The sequence below is a fragment of the Solanum dulcamara genome, chromosome 9, assembly GCF_947179165.1.
Source record: "Solanum dulcamara chromosome 9, daSolDulc1.2, whole genome shotgun sequence".
NCBI lineage: Eukaryota > Viridiplantae > Streptophyta > Magnoliopsida > Solanales > Solanaceae > Solanum > Solanum dulcamara.
Window position 1 is genome coordinate 49656265 of NC_077245.1, and position 27797 is coordinate 49684061.

Below are 27797 nucleotides of genomic sequence, written 5' to 3' on the forward strand. Positions count from 1 at the left end.
AAGTACGAAGGGAACCAAAAAAATTTTCTTGGGAAGAGACTGAAAGAAAAACAAAATCAAAATTAATGGCAACATAAATCATGAATTTCAGATATGAAAGTGGAAATTCTGAAGAGAATGAAAAGAAGATTTGAAAAATATTTAATGCATAGCTCAAGTGACACGACACCAACTAAAGTGAGACGGTAATATGAACTATGAAAATGGTGAAGATTGTTGGAATAGTAAAGAGAAGAGTAGGCGTGCTTATTTTCTCGGAATGAGAGATTAAAAAAGGCTTCTAGAGTTCTTTGTTGATATCCAGTATGAAAGCATTATTTTTTAAATAAAATTGAGAAATTATATAAAAGTGGAGTTTTTGGCCAAAAACATTTTTAAACCATACCTCAAATTTAAACTACATCCTTAAAATATTTTTTTTGGCACACAACATCCTCAAAGTATTTGAAAGTTAACAATTTTTATTTTTCTGTTAGATATTGTCAAAAAACTAAAGGATCCTACAAAAACGTGTACAGTTCGCGTGACTATCGACAAAAGTTATCCTACATAATGTCATTACCTGCTATAAAAAGCCCATGAAGAAAAGAATATAAAAAATGTTGGACACTAGATCTTGCTGAAACAAAAAAAAAATCAAGAAGGTGTGATAATACATAATCTGCTCTTCTTTTCATTTACCAACGAAAAGAAGTCGGAGCTTAATTATCTTTACCTTTTTTAAAATTCAAATTATAGTTTGATCAATAATTTTTTGGGGCAATGTGATATTGAGGTGATCAAAATTCTGATTATGTCTCGTATTCAATTTTTATTCTCCATTATTTGACGTGAAAGTCTCCAACAAACACCGTTTCTAACAAATTCAATTGAGAAAAATCATATTTCAACTGACAATTTTTTTAATATTAAATAACAAGAAAAATAAATGAAAAAAACTGTTAATTAAAAGATTTTGCATAATACTAAACTCAATGGCCAAAAAAATTCACGACAATATTTGTAACATATATCATAATACTAGATACGAATGGGTGACTTAATTTTTGTGAGATCTATTAGTTTCATGACAAATTCTAGTAGAAGGATGAAAGTTGTTAACTTTTAAATATTTAGTGATTATTTTTGGATAAAAATAATATTTTAATGATATAATCTAAATTTAAAGTATAGATTAAGAACACCTAAAATGGTATAATAGACTTGTATATTTGAATCTTTTGGCTTAAACTATTTTTGTCATTTTGTCTCTAATTAAAACAAAGAAATCATAATTGATGATACCCTTGGTTCTAGCAAAACATTGATGAAATTACCCATGAAGCTAGTAGCTGCGATAGGGGCTCCCTCGTTATTTCCTTCCTACAATTTTGCTCATTTGCCTGCATCTACTTCACTACCCCCATTTCTTCCTGTTTCCATCTTCTCGCCTTTGCTCACCCCTATCTCAGGTTTCTCTCTCTCTTTCTTTCTTTCTAGGTAAATGATCTGTTTCTCTGCTTGATACGCCAAAATAGGGTAATTTTTTTTGTGACCTTTAGATGGAAACTTAATAAAGGACTGATATGTGAAACTGAAGGAAAATGGTTAGATGTGTAATGAGTAGATGGGTTTTACCTTCCTTTTGTTATAGGTAAATATTCTATTTTCTGCTTGATGGACCCTCCAAAATCAAAATGTTTATGCCAGGATTTTTGTCCTCTATTCAAAATGTGAAACAACTGGAGAATGATAAATGATCATATGATATGTTTCATTCTATTTTTTTTTCTTTGGATTTTGCTTAATTGGAAGTATCAAAGAAATAGTGTTTTCATATAGTTGTCACTTCATCTGTTTTGTACAACTTAGATGGATCAGTTGTTTCATGAATAGTATTTACTTTACAGGGAGGAAGAAATTATTCTTACGTGCTGAGAATCTTGATTGTCAGAGCGTGGAACAAATGGATTTGAAGAGGGAATTTCCTGAATTAAACAAGGATCTATACCCCTGTATAGAGCCATATTGTACTGGGTTTTTGAAAGTTTCCGACCTTCATACTATATACTGGGAGCAGTCAGGAAATCCTAATGGCCATGTGAGTTTTTTTCTATTTTTTCTTGTATTAAGATAACACTAACATAATTTTTCTATTGCCTATAAGAAGTCAAGTACATCAAAGATGTCTTCTGTTTGAGCTAGTACATCATGTTTACACCAAAAGTAAAAAAGTGCTAAACAGTTCATTTTGATCTTCTGCAAGTTGTTCTGCGCATCCACAAAACACCTCTTGTTCCTTCCTGTCCAAACTGTCCACCATATACACGCCGGGACAATCTTCCATCTCTCCTCCTCCTCTGTTGCATTGCCATCCCTGTTCCAGATGCTTAGAACTCCTCTAATGCTCCCAGGTTTTACCCACTTGATCCCCTTCATGAACATTCTCCATAGTTGCTTTGTCAATTTGCAATGCAAGAAAATATGGTTGATTGTCTCTGTTTGCTCCCCACACAAAAAACATCTGGAAGCCAAGATTCTTCAATTTATCATTCGTCCAAAAACTAAGTTCCAAAAGGGAAAGGGGGATGTTTATACAGGTCTTAGAGTAAATTAATAAAGTCTAATATATCCCTAACTACGCCTTAAAATACAATCAGGCTGAACATAGCAAAATTTGTAGGGATCGAAGTGTTTATACGTCTAGAAGTTTTTGGCTAGCGTCAACTCCAATTCGTCTAGACATTTCTCTGCTTCAGTTGCTTTCCTTCTCTATGCCCATCTAGATGATTTTGGTCTATGTTTCTGGGGCTGCTTCAATTCTGCCTCCTTGCCCTTACCTTGGCTTGATCCTTGGTTCCCAAGTCTCTTTACAGCATTCCAAGGGCGCAATGTTGAATTGGAAACCCCCCCTTAGCTTGAGTGGTCATGGAAGAGAACTAAGATAATTCTAATGCTCATGAGAGCATTATCCCTAAACAAAGCCTCAAAATACAATTAGGCCGAAAATAGTAAAAATGGGAGGGACTGAATCGTCTAGACATCTGGTAATCGTCTATAAGTTCTTGGCCGGCTTGAACTCCAATTCGTCTAGACGTTTACCCCTTCCTCCTCTTTCTGAGAGTGTCCTCTTAGTAGCTGCCTGATTAAGTCAAACTTAAGTCATGTTACAGTGAAGGACATTGTTTGGAATAAAAGATCTATTCTTGTTTTGGTAATTGATTCTTGTTTTATTTATTCTGAAATTCTGACTTCATTGAAATAGAATATATTGGCATCTGGAGGTGGAAACTTAAACAAGTCCGAGTTGTACTAGATTTTCGGCAAGATCTAGCTAACTTGCAACATGTTTGGGTTAGTGCTCCAAAGGTCTCTATTAGGTGACCATTTTATGTTCTAAGGTTGCTTGTTTTCTCTATCATAACCCTTTGTAAATTTGCAAATGCAGCATCAAACAATGATTTTAAAAGCAAAAAACACAGAAAAGTATCAAGATTAGTATAACTTGACGTGAAAAGAGAGTAGTGAAGTGCATGCTCTTTTGAACCAAAGCTCACGACTTATAGAAAATAAAGAAGTACTAAACATATATGAATTTAGTTTTTTAGTAGCAGAAACTGTCAAAATCAAAGAACTTCAATCTCGATTCTACGAGAATTCTTATGAAGCCTTTAATTTGTTTCTCTTCAATGGTAGTTTCTAATTTCACCTTCAATGTACAATAATGCCGATATTATTTCAACTCCTCAAAGTTGAGATTCAAAAGATTGACTGCTTCTCGTTGGGATCACTTTACACATCATTATTTAAAGTGCACACTTCTCTGAAGCACATGATTTTACCCATGAAAGAATTTCACATCAATCGATCGCTTCAATCAACGAGTAATAACTTTTAATAACACCGGTATCAGATTTCTACTCATACATGTGATCCATTTTCTAAGAGGCGCCCCAGTCCTTCTCCTTACTAGGAGAACAGAGGAGGCTCAGAGGACTAGCATATGGTGACTGCATTTGATTATAGCTCCACATGATTAATCTGTTTCTCTTTTTGGTAGAGAAAATTGTTTTTTTCTTGGGGGCAGTGATGTAAGCCTATTCCAAGTAGGTTTATATGGTTTTCTTGTTTTCTACTCTCTGATGACTTCACATGATGCAAAATTTGGTGAAATTTGCTATTTTTAGCAAAGATGTTTGATGTTTAGTCATTTTGAAAATGTGTTTCATATTTGCAGCCCGTAGTGTTTTTCCATGGAGGCCCTGGAGGTGGGACTTCACCCAATAACAGGAGGTTCTTTGATCCTGTCTTCTACCGAATCATTCTATTTGATCAGGTTGATATAATTAACTGAAGTACTAATTCATGCACTTTGTGGTTTTTCAAATGTGAGCCGAGGATCTATTGGTAACAACCTCTCTACCTCTGAGGTAGGGGTAAGGTCTGCGTACACTCTACCCTCCCCTACTACACTGGGTATGTTGTTTTTGTTGTTGTTGATGTACTTTTTCAAATGAAAACATTGGTATCTTCCAGAGAGGTGCAGGTAAAAGTAAGCCTCATGCTTGCTTGAAGGAGAACACAACGTGGGATCTTGTTGGGGATATTGAAAAATTAAGAGAGCACTTAGAGATTCCGGAATGGCAGGTGCAAATTGTTCTCCTTTTGTGACTGCTAGGTCGATGGTACTTCGTAAGCCTCTCATAGGTGTGAGTTTGCAGGTATTTGGTGGCTCATGGGGAAGCACTCTCGCTCTTGCATACAGCATGTCACATCCTGACAAGGTCTACTAGTGATTATTCTTTAAGTTCCAAGTTTTGTAGTTCAAAATTGTTAGGAGGAAGTGATAGATTCTATTCCCAATATCATGTTAAATCTACGTTATTCCTAAAGATTTTAAATGACCTTTCTGTTAAAGGTTACTGGTATCATTCTTAGAGGGATATTTTTGTTGCGGAAGAAAGAAATTGATTGGTTTTATGAGGGTGGAGCTGCTGCAATATACCCTGATGGTAAGCTTCTGAATTTCATGCATGCATATGATTGAGTACATAATGGATAAGGGAGACCAACCAACTGAACCTAGTGCACAGCTGTATTGAGTTGTTGTAGAATCTGAAAAGTGTAAACTATTTCATCTGCTGCTGGAATGTAATAGTTTTATTATATATGAACATGAGACGTCGGATACAATAACGAATTTGGCACAGGCATTCCTATTTGATTTTTCCATATAAAGATGACGAACAACTTTTATATCTACTTTTGGATCTTTGCAATATTCACTCGAAAGCCAATGTTTTAGCCAGTTCACTATTTCAAGTCTACAAATGAAATGCATTCTCCAGAATATATGCCTAATTTTGCAATTCCTGGTAAAGTTGTGATTGGTCTGAGGTGCTTCTTTTAACCAATGATGACTTATTCAAACTGTTTAAGCACATTGTATTAAGTGGTTAATTGCTATCCTAAACTTGGGAAAATGATAAGTTTGTAGATCTGATCATCATTGAGGTGCTGTTTTCACTTGGTTGCTTGTTTAATGGGACTGCTGATGTGGTTTTCAAAGTAAACACCATCTTTTTTTGTCATCTGTTACAGTTTGGGAGCCATTCAGAGATCTGATTCCAGAGGAAGAAAGAAAGTGTTTTGTCAAGGCTTACCATAAGAGATTAAATTCGGATACCCTAGAAACACAGGTAAGAAGTTGATGTTTCATTGCATGTCCTAGTTTCTTTTATTGTTCCTGATATTTTGAATAGGTTAAAATTTCCTTTTTTTAATGGAGGCAGAAAATGTTAAAAAAAGGAAAAAAATAATTACTGCTCTTTTCCCTTTAATATCCTTGATGTTTCACTTTCACAACCCCTGAAACTTTCGAACCAAACATGCAGGTGTTGTGCTTTCTATATAACTTGATTTTACTTGAATTCACAACAATGGTAGAAGCTCTTTTTGTTCCTTTTTTGTTTGTTAGCACCAGACAAGTATTGTTCTTAAGATAGAATGTTTGAAGTACTCATAACTACTGCACATAATTGACCATGCTCCTTTTTTCAATAAAGAAGTCATGATTTGGTGGCTTCACAGTTTTAAGATGTCATTATGACTCATGAAAAGATATGATAGCAAAGTTGGAAGCACAAAGGATTTTAATATGATAGGCAGCAAAGAAGATATGACATCGGTTTGTGTCTGCAGACTCTGTCAGTGACAGTTTCTGATCCATTTGCCTCAACATCAAATCAACCCCATATATTGCTATAGTACTATTAAATACATTAAAACACTTGTTTGCTTGTCTCAAGTTCTTAAATGTTTTAGTATGCAGCAGCTAGGGCGTGGACTAAATGGGAAATGCTGACCTCTCATCTTCTCCCTAATGAAGAGAACATAAAGAGAGGAGATGATGATGATTTCTCCTTGGTGAGTACATCTATGAAGTTCATGTAGTATCCGGGTGACCTTCCCATTAAAGCATTGTTCTTTTGCATCTATATTCTTACAACTCTAAGAGCTGCAGTTTTACTGTTTTCCTTATCTCTTTTGTCTAATGAGAACTTGAAATTACTCTATTTTTGGAAATTCAATATGAACAATTATTTATATTCATAGAGACTGTTATCATTCATTATATAACATCAACATATCTTGCTTTGTTCAGGCATTTGCAAGGATTGAGAACCACTACTTTATCAACAAGGGATTCTTCTCTTCAGATTCTTTCCTTCTAGATAATGTTGAAAAGATAAAACATATCAAAACAATAATTGTTCAGGTAAATTCTGCTTTTGCTTTGCATTGCCTCCTCAAATTTCAAAATTCCCCCAATATGTGAAGGCCTTGTCCGGAGACATAAAACATCTGAAAGACTTACTTTTCTTCTCAATGATGGATGCGGCTTTTTTTTGTTGATGAGTTTATTTGTGAAAAAATGTGATTGAGGACTTGCATAAAGAACATAATGGTAAGGGATGAATGTTTGCCGGCATTGTTCTGGTGCGACCCAAATCTGACACTTGAGTCGTGATCAGTATCCAGCGAGCTACTAGCAATGCTAGACGTACCCTACTGTACTATGAACTGCTAAAATACACGGAAACAATATTAAGAATCAAGTATAAAAGCGTTCTCATGATGAATATCTGAAAATGAGTAAAAAGTCAAGTAAAAATCCGTAAACCCCAAATATCTCGGAGTCATGGAGCAACTAAGAATCTGAGATACCACTATATGAGACGCAACTAACAATGAAATCAAAGGAAGACTGTAAGTAAGATAGGAGCTGACGACTCCACGGACTGGTGGATGGCTCACCTCAACTGTAGATCTGGATGAGTAACTCAGCGGTCAACAACTATGTCACCCTTAACAGTATCTAGACAGAGTAGTAAATGATGAGTCAAAATGATCCAGTAAGATTCTCGACCCTTCCCTGTTTTACCCTTGAGACAAGCTTTGAAACTGTAGTGCATAGTGTCATGATAAAGTTGTAACAAGTATAAAATAGTTATACAAGTAAGCATGTAAATCACAATACAAATAAGATGCACATATAACTAAAACTGCTGAGTATACTGCTAACCAGATAGATGCTACAAGAACAGCATACTCAGTGTGATCCCACAAGGGGTCTGGGGAGGGTGGGTGCACGGCACTGCACGCCGACCTTACCCTTTTATCTTTGTGGGGTAGAAAGGCTATTTTCTGATAGACTCTTGTCTCAAGAAAAGGGTTTTTTAGACATATTTGAAAAAAAAAAGAGAGTAAAAAGCTGCGATGAAAGTATTGAAGAAAAGAAAAGTATTAACAACAAAATAGTAAAGATTACTAATGTAAAAGAAACAACAATAGTAATGAACTTGAAGAAAAAGATAATGATAGAATAGTAATAATGTTGTTAAGGGGAAGAGGGAGAAGATATGGTGCTCTAATTTGGTACAACTAGAACAAAAAATAAATATAAAAAATATGACCAGATCTATAAGTCTGGTTGCAACTTTTGAAAATTCCTAGGGTTAGATTGGAATCACCAAACGAGTACCAAGAACCAAAAAACCAGAGGTTGAAGTCATTGGAAAAACAGTGATTGGAAATTATAGAAAATTGTATGGATGGGTTCGGAATCACTAAGGACCACTGTAGAAGAAGAATCCAGCTTGAAAACATGTTAGACCAGTGTTCACGCACCAGGGAGTGAATTACGCACACATCGGAACCCGAACCTCTGGCGGCACGTGTGGTAATCTGGTGGGGTGTTGGTTTTGGACGAAGTTGAATTTTGTGGCAGTGTTGATAAAGCACAATACTGATGGAGAAGAAGATGATGCAAATTAGATCTGGACAGTCACCCCATAAAAAGGCACGCTGACTGACCTTTCTGCCCTAGCTGTTTCTCACTGATGCTCTGCTACCATGTGAGAAACAAAGACTTGGGAAATATTATTAAGACACATAAATTACATTAGTACATTGATCTGCATTTATAGACAGTCCATGTAGGATACTACATACAATCCTATCTAACAAACCCAAAAGCATAGAGATCTCCAACTCGTAATTCTAAACACATGAAATAAGATGAAAGCATGTGTCACGCCCAAACCCTCGGTGGGCCGTACCCGCACCCGGTTCCTTAACTTGACCGAGCAGACCAACTCTACATGGCATTCATGAACAAGAACAATGCATGGGACAATATGAAAACATTTCCATCAATTGATTTAAGTACGTTTCTTATCAAATAAAATAGTGAGTCTCAAAGTAGAAAAAATCATGAGTATCGTGTCATGCAACATAAAGGTAAGGCCCAAAACATATGTTCATGAAATGAGTTACTACATCTATGAAGCCTCTAAAACTTTGCATAAGAAGTAGAAGTATCAGGACAAGGCTCCAACATTGGGTGGGTAAAAAAGTACGTAATACATGTAATAAGAAAAGAAAATGCCTCGTAAATCAAATGGCGCTCACCAATGAAATTGCCTAGCATGGAGCCTTGTCATCTTGATGATTCGTACTTGCATCGTGAAATGTAGTTGTATAGAGCTGAAATTATAAGTGACGCATGAATCGTGAAGATAATAAATCGAAGAGATTACGACAATTTGGGATTAGAGAATGTCAAATTAGAAAGGTTTTTCTTACATACCTCAGGTGCTTCCTAGCTAATGGTAGTCCCGTAGTTCCAAATGAGCTCAAGAATGTTAGTGGGTATTTGGATTGACTTATTTTAAGTAGTTTTTGGCTTTTAAGCTCTTTTTTTTAGTTTAGGAAGTGTTTGGGAAGCACAAAAAGTGTTTTAAGCACTTTTCTTTAGGCTAAAAAAGTAAAAAAAGAAGCAAAAGCCAAATGTTAGGGTGTTCCCAACTTATGACTTTTAGCTTATAAGCCACTTAAAAAAAGTCAATCCAACCACCCTCTTAATCCCCACTCCACGTTGAACAACTTGACACAATGATTTTGATATTTGACAACCCAGGTCAAGAGAATAGTCCTTGCTTTGAGACTTGAGATCCCTGAAATAAACTTGACAAAGTAATATCCTCTGTGAAAAGTGTGGCAGTTGGTTTTGAGCTTGTGGGGAAATTTAGCACTTGCAACAATTTTGGGAAGGTTCGTATTTTCCTAAAATGTTATAGAGTTGAATTGGATATCATGGAGTCCATCCAAATCTCAATGTCGGAACTTTCATTAACTACTAAGGATTCTTGTATTTATATAATAAAGGGATTGGTCCATAAGTCAACACATAAACTTGTTAATTAGTTTAATATAAAATTATGTGATGAGCTAAACTACAAAAGATATTATGTTATAATTATTCCTCATTAAATTCTCTAAATGGATAAACTTCTAAATATCTAAATCTCATTAAATTCTCTAAATGGTTTAACGACTAAATATCTCTGATTAAAACACTAATCAATTAGAAATACTCCCCCGTTCCATTTTATGTGACATCGTTTGATTTGGCATGGTGTTTATGAAAAAAAGGAAAACTTTTAAAACTTATGGTCTAAAACAAATTCTTAAATATTTGTGTGGTTGTAAATTATTTCATTAAGGGTAAAAGAGGAATTTTAAAGTTAAATTGTTTCTAATTATAGTATGGCGTCATTCATTTTGGGACGTACTACAAAGGAGAGGGTGCCACATAAAATGGGACAGAGGGAATATATTATAAAATTAAGATATACACTTAACACTTCATAAAAATAAAGTCATTTAGAAAATATAACAGGGTGGAAGGCTCAATACTTATCGCGGGAGGCAGGGCCACTCTTATTAGTTCAATGCTTGATTCTTTGCCAACATATATTGTCTTTATTCCCCATTCCAGATGGGGTTATACAGAGGATTGATAAGATTAGGAGGGATTTTTTGTGGAATGGAAACAACGAGAAAAAGGGGTTTCATTTAGTCAAATGGTGCAAGGTTATGCATGGGAAGAAACAAGGTGGGTTGGGCATCAGGAATTTAAAATGGCAGAGTAAGCACTCAAATGGAAATGGTTGTGGAGATATTCTCAGGAACCTCAAGTTTACTGGGTGGTCATAATAAGAGCTAAATATGGTGAGGATAACAACTGGATAACAAAGGAAGTAAACTCCCCTTATGGAGTGAGCTTATGGAGATCCATAATAATACTTTGGCCTCTAATGAAGGCTCACACCTCTATTAGGCTAGTTAATGGTCGCAAAGCATCTTTTTGGGAGGATAAATGGCTTGCTAGTTCTTGTTTGAAAGATCTCTTTCCAAACATTTATGGCTTGGATCTACAGCAAGAGAAAACAGTAGAAGGAGCATGGTCAACACAAGGATGGAACTTCCAGTTCAAAAGAAACTTGAATGATTGGGAAGTGGATACAATAGTTGAGTTGTTCAGAACCCTAGAAGAATTCAAAGGCACAAAAGAAGGTCCTGATAGACTTTGGTGGAAAATGGACAGTAGAGGATGCTTTAGAGTTAGTTCAGCTTATAAGCTTCTCAATAGAGACCTTCAATAGATAGACAACTGGCCTTGGAAGAACATATGGAAAGTTAAAATACCCTATAGAGTAGCATGTTTCACCTGGCTGTTAACCTGGGAAGAGGTGTTGACACATGACAACCTTAGCAAGAAAAATTTCAACCTTTGCTCAAAGTGCTACATGTGTTGTGAAGAAACTGAGACAGTCAGCCATCTATTCCTAATTTGTAGGATCACAGACATGCTATTTTTGTGAGATCTTTCTACTAGACTCTCTGTTACTGTGAGAAATATTGGAGAAGAATATTATTGAATTGTGTATCTACATGATTACACAGAGTCAGAGACTATTTATAGACACTATAATACAATTTTTTACCAAATAAGATATTATTTACTATTTTTATTCCTATTACTATTCATATTTCTATTCCTACTCTAAGTAGGATTGTATATATCAATTCGTATTCTAACACTCCCCCTCGAGCTAGTGCATACAAGTCATATGTCCCTAGCTTGTTAAAAATGTAATTAAAACGAGGACCGATGAGAGGCTTGGTGAGATATCTACAAGTTGATCACTCGACTTCACAAAATTGACTGTCAATCTCAATGTGCTTTGTCTTTTCATGAAATACTAAATTTGATGCATAATGTCGATAAAACACAGAATGATAAAATTACAGTGTTGAACTTCCTAAACGAAGCTTGAGAAGACTCCCCCTGAGTAATAAAACCAGGTGGTTACTTCATATAGACTTCTTCACAGTGTAGTGGTTGTCGGAAAGTGCTTAAAATTTGGTATAAAATATGTGGATCGTCTTGGAATCAATAGACGAGTCAGTATTAAAAGAAAGTCACTGAAAAATTGGCCAAAGCATGCTTATGCATCGGAGTATTAGATTTGATGGCTTAAAATGGTCATAATCTGAAAAATAAAATCATATGGGTAGGGTCGGAATGATGGCACGACCCTATTGAGAAAGAGAATTATATGCGTAGGGTTAGAATGATGACACGACCCAACTAGAAAATAGAAATTATATAGGTAGGGTCGAATTGACACCACGACCCTACTGAAAAAGAGAAATTTCATGGGTAGGGTTGGAATGATGGCACGATCTTACACAAATAAGAAAATAGTCACTGAAAAAATGGCACGATGCTACGCGAATCAGGTATGAAAAAATAGTCACCGAAAAGATGGCACAGTGCTATACAAATCGGATATGAGAAAGTAATCACCGAAATGATGCACGGTGCTACACAAATCCGATATGAGAAAGTACGGAAAAATGCACAGTACTATGCAAATTAAATATGAGAAAGTAGTCACCAGAAAGATGCACGGTGCTACGCAAATTAGATATGAGAGAATATTCACCAGAAAGATACACGGTGACCCCGACTTTTGCTAACATAATCATTGGCTAGACGGACGACATATATGGATAATAGCCGCCCACCGGCAACGAAAGCTCTTTGATTCTCTACCAATATCGTAGAAGCTCTGATACTATGTGAGAAATATAGGAGAAAAATATTGTTGAATTGTGTATCTACATGATTACACAGAGATTCTATTTATAGACACTATAATACAATCCTTTACTAAATAGGATACTATTTACTATTTCTATTCCTAGTACTATTCATATTTCTATTCCTATTCTAAGTAGGATTGGTGGACAATTGACATCACATATGTCCTTGCCTGACCACTTTTTCCACTACCTGCCATGGAGTCTCTCAGATCAACCACTAATCTTTAAAGCCAATGGAACTTAAGCAATTCAATTAACTAAGTGACTATAATTGTCCCAATGAGATTTGGTGTTGGCAGTGACTTTGGCGTTCCACAAGTTGCAAAGGCTAAAAGTCAACGTTGTTGATCCAGTAGTTTTAAATATAGATAAAAGAATCCCAAATGAACAAGCATCCGCAGATGTTGATTCATTCAATTAAGAGAGTGCAATAATCGTTCACACTGGTCCAGTAAATGAGTGAAAAATACCTTGTGTATAGCCTCTGTAATTGTCGGATTCATCTATAGTGCCATTATGACGGCCATCCACTGCCACTAATCTTATCTCCTCAGGCACGACAATTTGGAACCATAAAGCACCACCATAAATTTTGTTATCAGTCATCCGTCTAATCATGATGACTTAGTCACTGAAATTAGTTATTGTTCATTAAGGCCGTTACAATCATAATATGATGGGTCCCTGGGTTGGTCGGAAGGAAGAAGGAAGGATTAAGAGTTTCTGTAGTTGTAGTGAGGATCAGGATGGTGAGTAGCTCTGTGGTATAAAGACAAATGCGAATAGGGGCAGAAAGGAGAAGAGTATGATAGAATATTCAGAAAGGAGAAGAGTATGATAGAAATTAGATCGCTGGATCACATACAAGGAGAGGGTTTTGTTTCATTACAGATTTCTGAAGTTTAGTTATGAGATTTTAATATTAAATAGAGTATTTATTTTCTTTTAAAATATCTTTTTCATTGCCACATTTTCCGTATAACCTACTAATACTGTTTAAATGATCATACAAGTAAAGAGTTCGTCAAGGCTTAGTCACATATGTTGCAAGAAATGGAAGCGCATTAAATTTCCATAGTGCTTCTTGATGTGTTTATCATGTGAGTTTTTACCTAGGACGTCCACTAAGTGCAGTTGACAACTGTACGGTCCTCAGTATTGAAGCTAATAGCTGAACATACATTTTCAAGTAGTCAGATGTGACAATGCTCCACTGTTTTCTTGTCATTATATATTGTCAATCTAAGACATATATTCCGTAATATGTTTCTCCTTATGATCCCACACTAAGTCTGAATCTTATATATTATGCATGCACATGAGGTAAATTGTATTCTTGGATAATCTGATTGCAAGATCTTTGTAACACCTTCAGGGAAGATATGATGTTTGCTGTCCAATGATGTCAGCATGGGATCTTCATAAAGCTTGGCCAGAGGCAGAGTTTATTGTAAGTGACAAATGATTTTCTCAGTTAGGTTGATTTAATAATTCAAAATAATTGGAGGGAAGGAGTTTTGAGACAAAGACTTCCACTGTTGATGCTAGCAAGGAGGCAAAAATAGATGGGGATTATCTTTCTGGGCCGCCCTAAAAAGATTAGCCAGCAAATGTATATGTTTTGTATATTTAGCACAAATATACACATAATATAAATATTGTATACATAAATATACCTGATCAGGTATATGTTGTATTTTGGCTAGTGCTTGTAATTAATTTGGACCGACGGGTGAAACGAATAAAACCCCGAGAAGATCTGCCAATAACTAAACTTGAGGAGGAGGTTATTTATTTATTTTTCTTAACCCAACAGGTTACGAGAGGAAAAAAAACCAAAGGGGCTTGTACAAGAATTATGTTAAAATGGCAGTTGAGATATGAAACAACAAAAGGACCTTCGGGTATAAAACTTGTAGTTTTTCCTATAGGGGTTGATTTGAGATTTCTATGAAGAGTTGGGATGGGATTCACACCAAATAAACATTAATTTCATGTTAAAATCCTGTAGGCTGATGTAAATTTGGGTGTGGTACGTTAAATCTCATCCAACTCAAGACAAGGAATAAGTTCAATCCTATGGGTTATCAGATTTATCCTTTAGGAAGGCCATGGTACGAATCCCCTAACCTCTAGGGATTTGGATGATACTTAAGGCACTACAGATTACCTTGAAAATATAATAGCTGAAGAAATTATGCTTTCTTTAATACAGGAAAACTAATTTTTAAAGGAACGAGGCTTTAATAAAGGAAAAAAGATTTTACACCTTGCATCCACGGTCATTATTGGCAACTGACAATTTCTGCTGTGTAATTATAGGTTGTCCCAGGAGCAGGTCATTCGGCAAATGAACCAGGAATAGCAGCAGAACTTGTTGCGGCTAATGAAAAACTGAAAAACATCCTTGAAGGAGTTTCTTGACTACAAGTGCCCGCTAGTCATTGACATTAGACGTCGGCATGGATGTTTGTGAGAGTTAGTATTTTAGATCCTGGTATTCTAGGTTTGCGTCTCTTCTTAGATGAACTTAGAGCACCACATGTGTGGAAGAAAAAAAGTTTGCCTAAAAACAATGCCACGAGTTGTCTCCCCTTTTATGTACGACTATTGGACGAGGCTAATTGGAAGAGTTCATTTGTGACATCATATATGGATTGTAGGTGCTGATGACGTCTTGCACCAGAGGATTATTTTAGATATGCTATTCCATCTGAGGAGTATTATTGGGAATTGTTGGTGCAATTTCCAATCATGGACACATAATAGAGATAATCTTGTGTACCTTATTCGGGACGTAGAATTCAGGATTAATTTCCCTGAATAGTCACCCACCCATGGTTAGAAAATTATCACTTTCGTTTCTTTTAGGACTACAATATCACTCGATTATTTTTATTTTCCTTAAAATATACTTGACACAATAAAAATATCTCTCTCTTAATGGAATGATATGTCACGTTATTTCATTCTCTTTTTAAAAATAAATCTCTTAACTCTTTTAAATTATTTATATTTTATATCCAATAAAAAATATTACTTTTTTCATATTATTTTTAAAAAAGTTTTTTTATTATATTTAAAATGTCATGTCACAATTTTAACTTTGTTTATTTTTAATAAATTTACTTTTATTTGTTTATTATATTAAAAAGGGAAAATGTCTTGATATATCTCTCAACTTTGTCATTTAGAATTGATATACCTAGGGGTGTGCAAAAATCGAACCGACAAAAAATTGTTATTGAGTTAATGGGTTTTTAGTGATTGTATAAAAATAATTTATCGGGTTATTGATTTTATTGGCTTATAATATAAGGTTATTGAGTAAATCGATAATTCATTAAGACAATAGTAATTTACTATTTTATCCCTAAATAAATATTAAATATTAATATCAATATTTTATTGGTTACTACCTTTGATCTTTAGCTTTTAATTCACATTATTGTCATAGTTCTTTTATTTATGTTGCACTTGTAGAGTTTTTTTCATATTAGTCCCTATTGTTTCTATTTTATGAGCATTTCGTAAAGTTATATTATTGTTTTTTCGCGCAAAATTGTTGGAGAACTCATATTATTATTTTATGAGCATTTTCTTATTGGTTAAATCGAAAATCGAACCGTTAAGAACCAAAATCGATAATTTTTTTTGATTGGTTTGTTATGGTTTAGCATATTTCAAAATCGAAAATTGATAATACATAAAATCCAATCGAACCGACCGATGCACACCCCTAGACATACCCTATTATAAAGTAATTCATATATACCCCTATCGTTACACAATTGACTTACATATACCCCCACCGTTACAAAAGTTGCTCACATATACCCCCACCGTTACAAAAGTAGCTTACATATACCTTTTCATCTTAAGAAAGTGAAAAAAATTAAATTTTTGATTTTTGATTTTAAAAAAAAATCATGTAGGGGTATATTTTTTTTTGAGAAAGTAAAAAAATAATAAAAAAGTATATATGCCCATACATGTGCTTTTTTTAAGCAAAGTTTAGGGGTATATATAATCTTTTTCACAGATGAATTAATTTTTGACTTCTTCGATTATCATTATTTGAGTCTCTAATTCTTATTTTTTCATTCTTTGGTGTAAATATAAGAGAAATAAAAAGAATGTGTGAATGGAAAAAAGAGAAAAAAATACGAAAAAATTTAAAACTATTTTTTGCAGTTATATTGTAATTTAAAGCTAATTTTTTTGTTTCTATATTGTAATTTAGTTTTTGTATCTATAAAATAAAATTGGGGCATGTATAGTTATTTTTACAATAAAAGTAGTGAGAAAAATAAATTTGACCATCAAAATAATAAATTCAAATTAGCCGTTGAATCAAAAAAGTCAAAAAAATAAATTATGTGTGAGAAAGATCAAATATACCCCTACATGTATTATTTTTTTAATAAACAACTTTAAAAAATAAATTTAAAATTAATTTTTTCACTTCCGTTAGAAAAAAGGGTACGTGTGAGCAATTTGTGTAATAGTATGTGTATATATGAGCCACTTTTATAACAAGGAGAATATCAATTCTAAATAACAAAGTTGAGGGGTATATCAGACCCTTTTCCCTATTAAAAATAAAGGTGCATTTGTATTTATCTATTTCTCAAATCAAGAGAAAGATAAAAAAAAAGGAATTTTATTTTTACTTTTAGTATTAACTATTAATTCTAAATATTTTCCATTTTTAGCTATTCACTTTAGCATATCAAGAGAAAGACAATTTATTTTTCTATTATTACGAGATATTTATTTTATTATTATTACCTTTAACATTAATTTATTCTAAATCATTTTTCAAATAATTCGTTCTTTAAGTTCTTAAAGAATGTGCAAAGTGCACATTAAATACAAGCAAAATGAACGGAAAAAAAGAAAAGAAAAAAGTGACGTTAAAGAACAACTTTCACTCATAAAAAATCAAGAGTATTGTATCAACTAATTCATTTTACCGAATTTTTTTCCAGCAACTATTCCTCCGTTCATTTTTATTTATTCATTATATTATAAATAATTTTTTCGTTTTTACTTGTTTACTTATTTAATTTATTACTTAATTCCTAATTCACTCTTATTATTAATCATAGTCATTGATCAATGCATTTTTCAAAACATTAAATTTATTATATTCATAGAGTAATATAGTAAAATTATCATTTTATTTATTATTTCTTAAGAAATATGTAAAATTAATACTGAACAATTAAAGATTTCAAGATGGAGAAAGGGAGTAGAAACTAAATTTCACGTACAGAGAGAATCTAGAAAAAAAGTAATTATAATAAGCACATTTTTAAAAAATCAAAAAAGAAAAAAAATTGTTAAAAAGTAAAAGAACAATGTGAAACGACTTGGGCGTGGTGGTGGTATCGCATCTTCTTTCTCTCTCTACAATATCTCTCTAGCAAAAAGCTCCCAATAAGGGCACTTAAGTCACAAATACGAAAATGGGGGGGGGGACCCACCTCCCAATGCTGAAACATTTCGTTCGAAAGATAGGATCATAGATCGTGTCGATACGAACGTAACACAAGTTACGACGACCCGAGGGTCCAAACACAGCTCCCCCAATTCACCAAACACTAATGCGATCACTGTACACATATCTGAGGAGGAGCTGCGAGCAGCACACAAAATCATTGCTTTGCACAAAGATGGATTGATTCGAGTCTCAAGAGTGGTTGCAAATGATTCATCATCACTTGGACTACATACAATCAAAAAATTAGAACAAATTACATCACCAGTTGTGAGCACTGAATTTTCAAAATTTGAGCTGAAGAACACAGTCTCGCCGGACAAGCGAATTGAAATTCAAACAAGTTCCGGCAATATTCGAGACGTCGGACCCACTGGGGTTTGTTCTCCTGGTCAAGACGCGTCCAATGGTACAAGTTTCACCAGCGTTGGAATCGCCGGCGAAAACTTCGATGTTGGCACCGGAGCTCCGACAAGTATATCCCATCAAAATCAATGCCAACATGCTAAGCTCGATGAGGAGAACCTTTCAGGCATCAAGAACCAGCTCGAATTTCAACCACAGGCTTCGAATATCCATTTTGCTACTGAACGAGAAGAGGTCGCCGGACCTCCGGTTAACCAATTGAGCCAAGACCAATGCCAAAAGGTGCGCGATAGTGTAGAGAAGCTTCCTAGCTATATGGCTAGTCTCGAATCACTACCAAAAGATTCAAATTTGAAAAGTCATCAAGGCGACAATCGTGATGAGACTGCCGGAGCTCCGGTGAACAAAATGCTGAGACACCAATGCCAAAATGTTCCCAAGGCTGTTGTGACGCTTCCTACACAAACCACTGACCCCAAATTATCTTCAAAAAGTTCAAATTCAAAAAGTCGTCAAGACTTTTCCGAAGGAGATTATCACAGTCACAGTGGTATTCAAATTGAGGAACCTACATTGGCTAATGATCACCATCAGTACCTTGATGATTGTAGTCAATCCCACAATAATCAAATAACTTGCAATGATCCAATGCCAAAAAACTTGAACCATATCTACAGCACTAGTTCGATCACAGGAGCACAAGGTAAGTTTTCTCCTTCTCTTGATTTCAATATGCAGGGTCAGTATGTGTGTTCTCCTAATGACATTCAACTATCTCCTAATCATATTGATCTTCCTAATAATCGTGGGCAAGGTTTGGAAAATAATTTGGTGCCTAGTGCTGATGTGCATCATTATCAGACTAATAAGAATAGTGCAGCTGGGCATAATTCTACTTCTATGAATGTTGATGTTAATTTGTTGAAATCCAATGGAGTAAATACACTCTTTGGAACTGCTTCTAACAATCTTATGCAGGGTAAGGAGCATAACACTACCAAGCCTAATTCTACTGCTGAGACCCTGACCACCAACATACTCCAAACTCACAAAACTACAAGTACTCCAAGTACCTTCCCAAAAATATCCTCCAACTTTGATAAGCCTAGCCCCAACAATCAAGTCCCTAAACCTGTTAGTACCCAACCTCAACAACCTGAAAACCACAATAGAAATCCTCAGAGAAATCAGTTCCCCAATAGAAAGGAACAGGTCCCTCACCCTGCCCCCTACACTGTGATCCAAACCTTTGCGTCTAAGCTTAGATTAAACCAAGCTAAGAATGACACCCCTCTTGAACTATCTACTCCTATCTATACTACTAGACAAGGGTTACCAGCTGTGATATATGACAATGATGAATTCATGATTAAATTGGCTCAAAGATGCAAATATACTCTTGTTGGGAAATTTAGTAACACCATGCCAAAGGTGGAACTCATAAGGAGAAGCTTAATCCTCCAAACACAGCTTGTGGGAGGTGTTAAAATTGCCCATTTTAATTCAAGGCATGTATACATTGACCTTGAAAATGAAATGGATTACACAACTGTGTGGACCAGGAAAAGGATGACCATTGAAGGGAAAGTTATGAGGATACAAACTTGGACACCAACCTTTAGGCCTGAGGAGGAAACTCCTATAGTTCCTGTGTGGGTAGCACTGCCAGAACTCCCATGGCATTGCTATGAAAAGGAGTTTGTTACTACACTATTGGCCCCTGTTGGAAAAGTCCTCTTTATGGATGCTGCCTCTATCCAAAAGACAAGAGGAAGTACTGCCAAGGTGAGAGTTCAAATCAACCTTACCCAGGAGAGGCCTCATCATGTCTTGCTTGGCTATGACAAAAGAGATCCAACTATTGGAAGATGGCAAGAACTACTATATGAGAATGTCCCTGAATATTGCATGTATTACAAGCATCAGGGGCATATGGTGCATGTCTGCAACATAAGAAAAAGAGATGAAGAACAAAAGAACAGGAAAAAAGCAGAAAATGAAAAGAAAACCAAGAGCCATGATGAGAAAGACAAAAGAGAATAAGTTCATCCACCACCTGCCAACCTACAGGTGCACAACAATCCTTCAACAACCAAAGTACCACAACAACCACAAAACACTATGACTAGCAAGGAGGATAATGGCTGGCAAACTCAAAGAAGAAAACAGAACAAAGTACCTACCAATGTGCAGCAGCACCAGGACATTAGAACCACAAGAGCACTACTCAAAGGTAAGTATGTACCAGTGCAGCAAGTCAATGCTGATCCAGGTAAGAATGCTACTCCTCCTACTACTTCCAATGTTCATGTTGATCTTGTTATGCAAGATCAACCCACTAACCAAGGTGCAGGAGATACAAACAACCAAAGGAACTCAATAGTGAAGAGTTCATCAGTAAGGCAAGCAAGTACTACAACTCAGAGACAAGGTATTGACTTATCTCTCCCACAAAACCCTTCCCCTCATATTGGATATACAAGTAATATCTTAACAGGTACTACTTAAAGGAACAATGTTGCAAGGGACTCAGGTATTGACTCTACTAGCCCAATCCCTAGGATGCCCCCAATTTTTAATGCTGTTGATATTATTGATGCTGAAGTTGTTGGGGGGCAGGATGGAAGTGAAAATGAGGTACACTCTAACATGCAGGAAGGGGTAACCATAAGGGGAAGGGATTTGTCTCATGTTTTGCATGATAACCAAAACACTGACCCTAGGAGTGACTCTAGAGACACTGCAACCACTGAGCACAACAATATCAATGATCCAGCCCAGCCTGAAAATGCTAAAGGAAATGGTACTGCATAGGATTCTACTTTGCCAACTCCTAAAGGCTCTATGGCTAAAGACTTGGGGTCACTTGCTAGCACCAGTGCCAAGTACTCTACTTCAAAGAGGAACAAGTTAAGTAAGAAAAGGAGGGATGTTATCAAGAAGAAAATTGATGAAAAAAATCATGCTGAGGGAGTTCCTAAGTTTTGTCACAGCATGACTATGCAACAAACTCATCAGCCTTGCCAACAATTTGTAATTGATGATGATCAAGTGGGAATGGATATCACTATCCTCCAAGCCCATTGCATTCTCACAACTCCCATTCAGTCAACAGGTGTCAATACTAAAATACATACTAATGTAGCCAAGGCCAACTATACTCTCAACACTGAGGTTGATGAATATGCAGTGTGTGTATCTGAGAATAAAGAAGATAGTGATTATCAACTAATGACTGACTATGAGGATGAGGATGCTGTGAGTGAACAATTGATTAAGGCTTTCAGCCCATCGAGGGACAAGGTATATGAGGATGAGGTCCAACAGGTTGCTAAGTCCCAGGGATTCTCTGATGAATATAGGGTCACTCATTCTGAAGATGAGAAAGACCATGACCATTGGAAAGAGGCACAACAAGAAGATCAACTGGAGGCATTCAGATCCACAATGACAGCTTTAGTGCAGAGGGAAAGTCAGCAAGACAAGGAGGAGAATGATCCACCCTCTAAAAGTAAGCAAACAAAGAAGAAGACTAAGAAAAGTATCATCAACAGTTCTGATAAGGTTGTTCTCAACAACAATATCAACACTAGGTCCAAAGCTCACAAGACTTAATGATTAGTACAATTTGCTAGAATGCAAGGAGTATTAATACTCAAGGGGCCCTTGACAAGCTACAAAAGTTGAAAGATCTCCATAAGTTGTCTATTATAGCAGTGCTGGAACCATTCTCCAACAAATCCCAAATTGAATTCCACAGAATTCAGCTAGGTATGGATAATGTTATGTCCAACTCCAACAGCAAAATCTGGTTATTCTGGAACAAAGACATTGTATACAACATTGTTGACCAGGATGAACAACAAATGACTTGTGACATTACTCATGTGGCTTGTCCTAATAGCTACCTCATTACCTTTGTATATGCAAAATGCAAGGACTATATGAGAAGAGACTTATGGGATAAGATGCTACAATTCTCCAGTAAGGAGAAGCCTTGGTGCACCATTGGAGACTTCAATGTTATTACAGATGTTGAAGAAAAAATGGGGGGCTAGCCATACAATGTGACCAAGAGCTTTGAGTTTATTAGTGTGATAGAAGCTTGTGGACTCACTGATCTGGGGTTCTGTGGGCCGAAGTTCACCTGGTGCAACAATAGAGACAAAGATGCTAGGATTTGGAAAAGACTTGACAGGGCCATGGTTAATGAATCTTGGTTAGAAGTCATGCCTGTAACAACTGTCAATCACTTGGCCTCCACAGGATATGACCACTGTCCTCTACTACTTGAAAGCATGGCAAAACAAGGTAATGTTATCAAGTATTTCAAATTTCTAAACTGCTGGACAGACAATGTTAATTTCCTTAGCACTGTAAAAGCATGTTAGGACAATCCTGTGGAAGGAAATCCAATGAGAACCTTCCAACAAAAGCTGAAAAAAGTTTCTAATACTCTTAGTAAGTGGTCAAGAAATGAGTTTGGGGACATCTTTGCTTCAGTAAAAGAATATGAAGAGCAGGTGAGACAACCTGAAGAAAAAATAATCAGTGACAATACTTAAGAGAACAGGTCCAAGCTACATCAGATCAATGCTCAGTACATCAGATATCTGAAGATGGAGAAGGCTATCTTAAAGCAGAAAACTCAACTTCATTGGTTCAAAGATGGAGATGCCAATACCAGCTATTTTCATGCTATTATCAGAGGAAGAAGAAGAAAGTTATTCATCCATCAGATTAGTAATGAACATGGCAATACTATTCAAGGTGAAGACAATATTGCAAGAGCAGCCACAACACACTTTGAAAAAATATTCGGTGGAGAAGAGAGACTGATCAGGGAAGATGTTCTTAAATGCATTCCAAAGATGGTTACAGAGGAGCAAAATGAGAGCCTGCAATCCTTACCTACTATGGATGAGCTGAAGAAAGTTGTATTGTCTATGAGCCCTACATCAGCTGCTGGACCAGATGGAATGAATGGGAAATTCTTTCATTCATGCTGGGATATCATCTGTGAAGACCTACTGAGATTAGTCTAGTATTTCTTCAATGGACATGGTATTCCCAAGTTTATTTCTCATGCATGCTTAGCTCTACTTCCTAATAATGAGCATCCTAATAGCCTCTCAGAATACAGGCCTATTTCTCTCAGCAATTTCATTAACAAGATCATTTCTAAGTTGATAAGCCTAAGAATTGCTCCAATATTGCCTCAGCTAATCTCAGATAATCAATCTGGATTTGTTAAAGGTAGGAGTATTTCTGAGAACATAATGTTAGGTCAAGAAATCATCCACAATATTAAGAGACCAAAGGCTGGGGATAATGTGGTGATAAAGCTAGATATGGCCAAGGCCTATGATAGGGTCTCTTGGTCATTCATTTGTATGGTCATGAGGAAAATGGGGTTTGGAGAAGTGTTGATTGATATGGTTTGGAGGATTATGTCAAACAATTGGTACTCAGTCATCATTAACGGTGCAAAGCATGGCTTCTTCCACTCTACAAGAGGACTCAAGCAAGGAGACACTCTATCTCCTACTTTATTCATTATTGGAGCTGAAGTTTTGTCTAGACTTCTCAACAATCTTCATCACCATTATTTATATACAGGATTCCAGATGGAAATAAGAGGTCCTCAAGTAAATCACTTGAGCTTTACAGATGATGTGATCATTTTCACATCTACCAACAACTTCTCACTTACATTGATTACCAAAACTCTTAAACTGTATGAAGCTATTTCAGGACAACTTATCAATAAAGATAAGAGTCAAACCATGATGCCACTGAATACTCCCTCTGATGTGGTGGAAAGGGTCAGCATGATCACAGGATACAATTGCACTCATGGCCCAATCACTTACCTAGGCTGTCCCCTATATATAGGAAGACAAAGGATCATATATTTCTCTAGTATGATTTCTAAGGTTCTAAGCAGGATCAGGGGATGGCAGACTAAAATGTTAAGCTATGGAGGTAGAGTCACCTTGGTGAAATCAGTGCTGCAATCCATTCCTATACACCTGCTGTCAGCTATCAGTCCTACCAAGACCACCATGAATCAAATCAAAAGACTAATTGCTGACTTCTTTTGGGGATGGGAAACTGAAAGAAGAAAATATCACTGGGCCTCTTGGGATACTCTAAGTTATCCTTATGAGGAGGGTGGTATAGGTGTTAAAAAATTAGAGGATGTGTGCTTATCCTTCCAATATAAACAGTGGTGGACTTTCAGATCAAAGAAGACACTATGAGGGGAATTCCTTAAAGCAAAATACTGTCCAAAGGCTCATCCAGTCATAAAGAAGTGGAACACAGGACAGTCCCTCATGTGGAAGCACATGATGAGCAATAAAAGAGATATTAAGCCTCATATACAATGGAGAATCAAGTCTGGAACAAGCAGCTTTTGGTGGGATGATTGTCTAGGGGTAGGTCCATTAGCTTACCACAATGAATGTCTCCCTAGATTGAATAACACTACTGTCTCTGAACTAATGGAGAATGGAGGATGGAAGGCAGAGGAAGTAAGGAAACATGCACCCCCTCAGCTGGTGTGCAAAATTCTCATCACTCCCATCAGCTATATTCCAAATATGCAGGATCAATCCATCTGGAAGCCTAACTCTCATGGAAACTTCACTTATGCATCAGCTTGGGAGTTAGTAAGAAAAAAAAATACAAGATCTCTCACTAACAACAACATATGGCACAATTTCATTCCTTTTAAGGTCTCTTTTCTTTTGTGGAGAGCTTTCAGACTTAAGCTACCCACAAATGACAGAATTGTGGCCTTTGGACAAGAGCCTGCTGCATGCTCTTGCTGCTATAGAGCAGGTCTTGATGATGTAGACCATATCCTTGTTTCAGTCTACTTTGCACAACATATTTGGAAGCACTTCTCAGGGTACTGGGGTCTACAACACAACAACACTCCTTTAAAAAACCTATTAATGAGGTGGTGGCTAATCAAAACTAATAATGAGCTTCATAAGTTAGTAATGCAAGCCATCCCCATTTTTGTGTGCTGGAATCTATGGAAGAATAGATGTGCATGCAAGTATGGAGGCAAGAAGTCTAATGCTACTAGAGTAATATTCTCAATATCCAAAGATCTATATATGCTTATCTCTATTGTGTATCCATATATTGATTTGTCAAGTAAGTGGGCAGATTTGGTTACCATGGTTGAAAAAAGCCAACACGAGTTGAGAATAACCAAAGTATGTTGGACTAAACCACAACCTATAATGATCAAGCTCAACACAAATGGGAGTTCCCTTAACAATCCAGGAAAGATAGGGGCAGGGGGCATTCTTAGAGACCATAATGGAGTGCTGATATATGCCTTTGCATCTCCACTAGGCTTTGGTTCTAATAACCAAGCTGAAGTACAAGCATCTCTTATTGGTATTCAATGGTGTCTACAACATGGCCACAGTAGGGTAGCCCTAGAAGTAGACTCTGAGCTACTGATCAAGTGGCTCAAACAAGAGATGAAACCACCATGGAATATTCACACCTATCTCACTGAGCTGCAGTTATTGATTAGTAAGATGGAAAGCTTTCACTGTAGACATATCTTTAGGGAAGCTAATTTCCATGCAGATACACTCTCAAAAGAAAGCCACATGAAGGACCATACACAACACTACTACAGTTTTCAACAACTTCCAAGAGAGATCAAGGGATATTAAAAAATGGACAAAGCTGGCATGGCTAGCTTTAGGAGAACAAAGATGAAGAAGATCCACCAACCACCTTGAAGGATATCACTAATCATGCTCTAGTGTTAGTTTCCATTCAAGTACATTTATTCACACTTTTTTAATACTAGCTGATATATATAATGATATCCAAGACCATTGTAAAAGGGAGAGTCTCCCTAGTTTAATGCTTTCCTAGAATAATTACCATACCACTAGAGATAAGGGATAGAGTAGCTATCTTCTCTTCTCTTATCCTTTTGTTTATGCAGGTAGTTGCAGACATGGAAAATGTCAACCAGCAATACAACAACATACAATAATCCACAACAACAACTTTCCAAACCAGCAACACAACATCCACCACATGGAACTCCATTCAACAACAATTAAAAAGGAAACTCTGGTTCTATTATTGTTTTCTGTTGTGTGTCTCATTGTGCAGGTTTAATGCTACTTTGAGCCTGGGGTTGGAGTTGCAGCAGCTGAGTTTGAAGTTCTTGCACCAACATATCAACAACATCACATGTAGATGCTATAGCAGCAGCAACTACATTACAGAGATGCAACAACAATAACATAAGAATGCTATAGAGATGCAGCACATGAATCAACAATGGGATTTCTCCTTTTGTTTGTCTATCTTGTGCAGGTACTCTGAAGAGCTGATCCTGATCATAAGGAAGGGTCTCCTCTTGGGAGTAGCTTGCAACAACAAGCATCTTAACCCCCTCTACTATGGAAGTGACATGGAGATACCCAAGGACCTATAGTCTACTATGACCAAAATGCAGTAGGGTATGACGTGCAGGATGATTTGGACCATGTGGACCTGCACCAAGGTCTCCAAAATTTGCAGGACTGCAACAAATACTATAGGAGCAAGACCCAAGAAGTCTCATCTCAAACGGATAATTAGAGACGTTAGGCGAGCGTCCTTAAAAAAGTCAGCTGTCTTAAGCCTAAAGAGGGAGCATTTTGCTATTTGGAAGTTCCAACCTGTGCAAAATGCCTCAAAATCTTGCAGGACAAAAGAAAAGCATGTTTGTGCAAGTCTCAAGGAGTTTTAGCTCAATCGGATAATTGGAGACGTTAGGCGAGTGACCTTGAAAAAGCAAACAGGCTCCAAAACACTATTAGAGGTCCTTTCCTTTTTGCTAGCTTGTGCAAGTTCTTTCTTGCTTTTGTTTGTTTGTTGTATTGTTGCAGGTTGATGGAGTGCTACATCAACATGCATTAACAACAACTACATGAAGGACATCAAAGATACAACCACCAAATCAAATAGAAACTCCAAGACTACTACACAAGGCCCATCCTGGTTTTTCTATCTGGTTGGCTGTTCGTTTTTCTTTGATGGTTTTTGTGTAAGTACAACACCTGATGGGGCACCTTGGCAAATAAAAGGCATTAACATAGAGACAACAACCTTGCAAGCTAGGACTTCACCAACACATCAGCTCTCCACTCAATCCAATTCCCTCACTGCAACACCTGAAGTAGACCCTTTGCATCCCAAAACTCCTGAAGCTCCTTGCTCCTTTACTTATTATGTGCAGGCACATAAGAAACAACTACTAGTTAATAGTACTAGTTACAGTAGTTTGCAGATTTGTTTGGTTGTGTGGTTTGTTACTGGCTGCTATAGCTCCATTTACTTCATATCCTTTCATCCTCCTTAACTACTCATCCTTATATTGATGTTGTTGCAAATTTCC

The 27797-nt window shown here is 36.3% G+C and overlaps 1 protein-coding gene and 1 long non-coding RNA gene across 6 annotated transcripts; one reads left to right on the plus strand and one right to left on the minus strand.

Moving 5' to 3' along the window:
- The first annotated feature begins 1257 nt into the window (after positions 1-1257).
- LOC129902684 (proline iminopeptidase) lies at positions 1258-15146 on the plus strand. 3 transcript variants are annotated; one of them, XM_055978050.1, is made up of 11 exons: positions 1258-1451; positions 1890-2080; positions 4217-4315; positions 4516-4626; positions 4701-4763; positions 4898-4991; positions 5581-5678; positions 6304-6405; positions 6644-6757; positions 13871-13945; positions 14818-15146. In XM_055978050.1, exons 1-11 carry the CDS (start codon positions 1307-1309, stop codon positions 14917-14919), a joined length of 1194 nt encoding a protein of 397 aa, XP_055834025.1. In that variant the 5' UTR covers positions 1258-1306; the 3' UTR covers positions 14920-15146. The 3 variants fall into 3 exon arrangements, with proteins under 3 accessions (XP_055834025.1, XP_055834026.1, XP_055834027.1); XM_055978051.1 differs by having other exon boundaries at positions 1397-1479; XM_055978052.1 differs by lacking the exon at positions 1258-1451 and adding an exon at positions 1555-1633.
- LOC129902685 (uncharacterized) lies at positions 2174-14842 on the minus strand. 3 transcript variants are annotated; one of them, XR_008770143.1, is made up of 4 exons: positions 14765-14842; positions 9131-9497; positions 8953-9027; positions 2174-2503 (listed from the first exon to the last, which is right to left on the minus strand). It is a non-coding gene; the product is annotated as an uncharacterized LOC129902685 (long non-coding RNA). The 3 variants fall into 3 exon arrangements; XR_008770142.1 differs by lacking the exon at positions 2174-2503 and adding an exon at positions 6769-7062; XR_008770141.1 differs by lacking the exon at positions 2174-2503 and having other exon boundaries at positions 8510-9027.
- Positions 15147-27797: the final 12651 nt, after the last annotated feature.

Coding starts and splice junctions, on each gene's coding strand:
- LOC129902684 (XM_055978050.1), top strand. CDS start 1,307: ATGAAATTACCCATGAAGCTAGTAGCTGCGATAGGGGCTCCCTCGTTA. Junction 4,992..5,580: donor TGCTGCAATATACCCTGATG/GTAAGCTTCTGA, acceptor CATCTGTTACAG/TTTGGGAGCCATTCAGAGAT. Junction 13,946..14,817: donor GGCCAGAGGCAGAGTTTATT/GTAAGTGACAAA, acceptor GTGTAATTATAG/GTTGTCCCAGGAGCAGGTCA.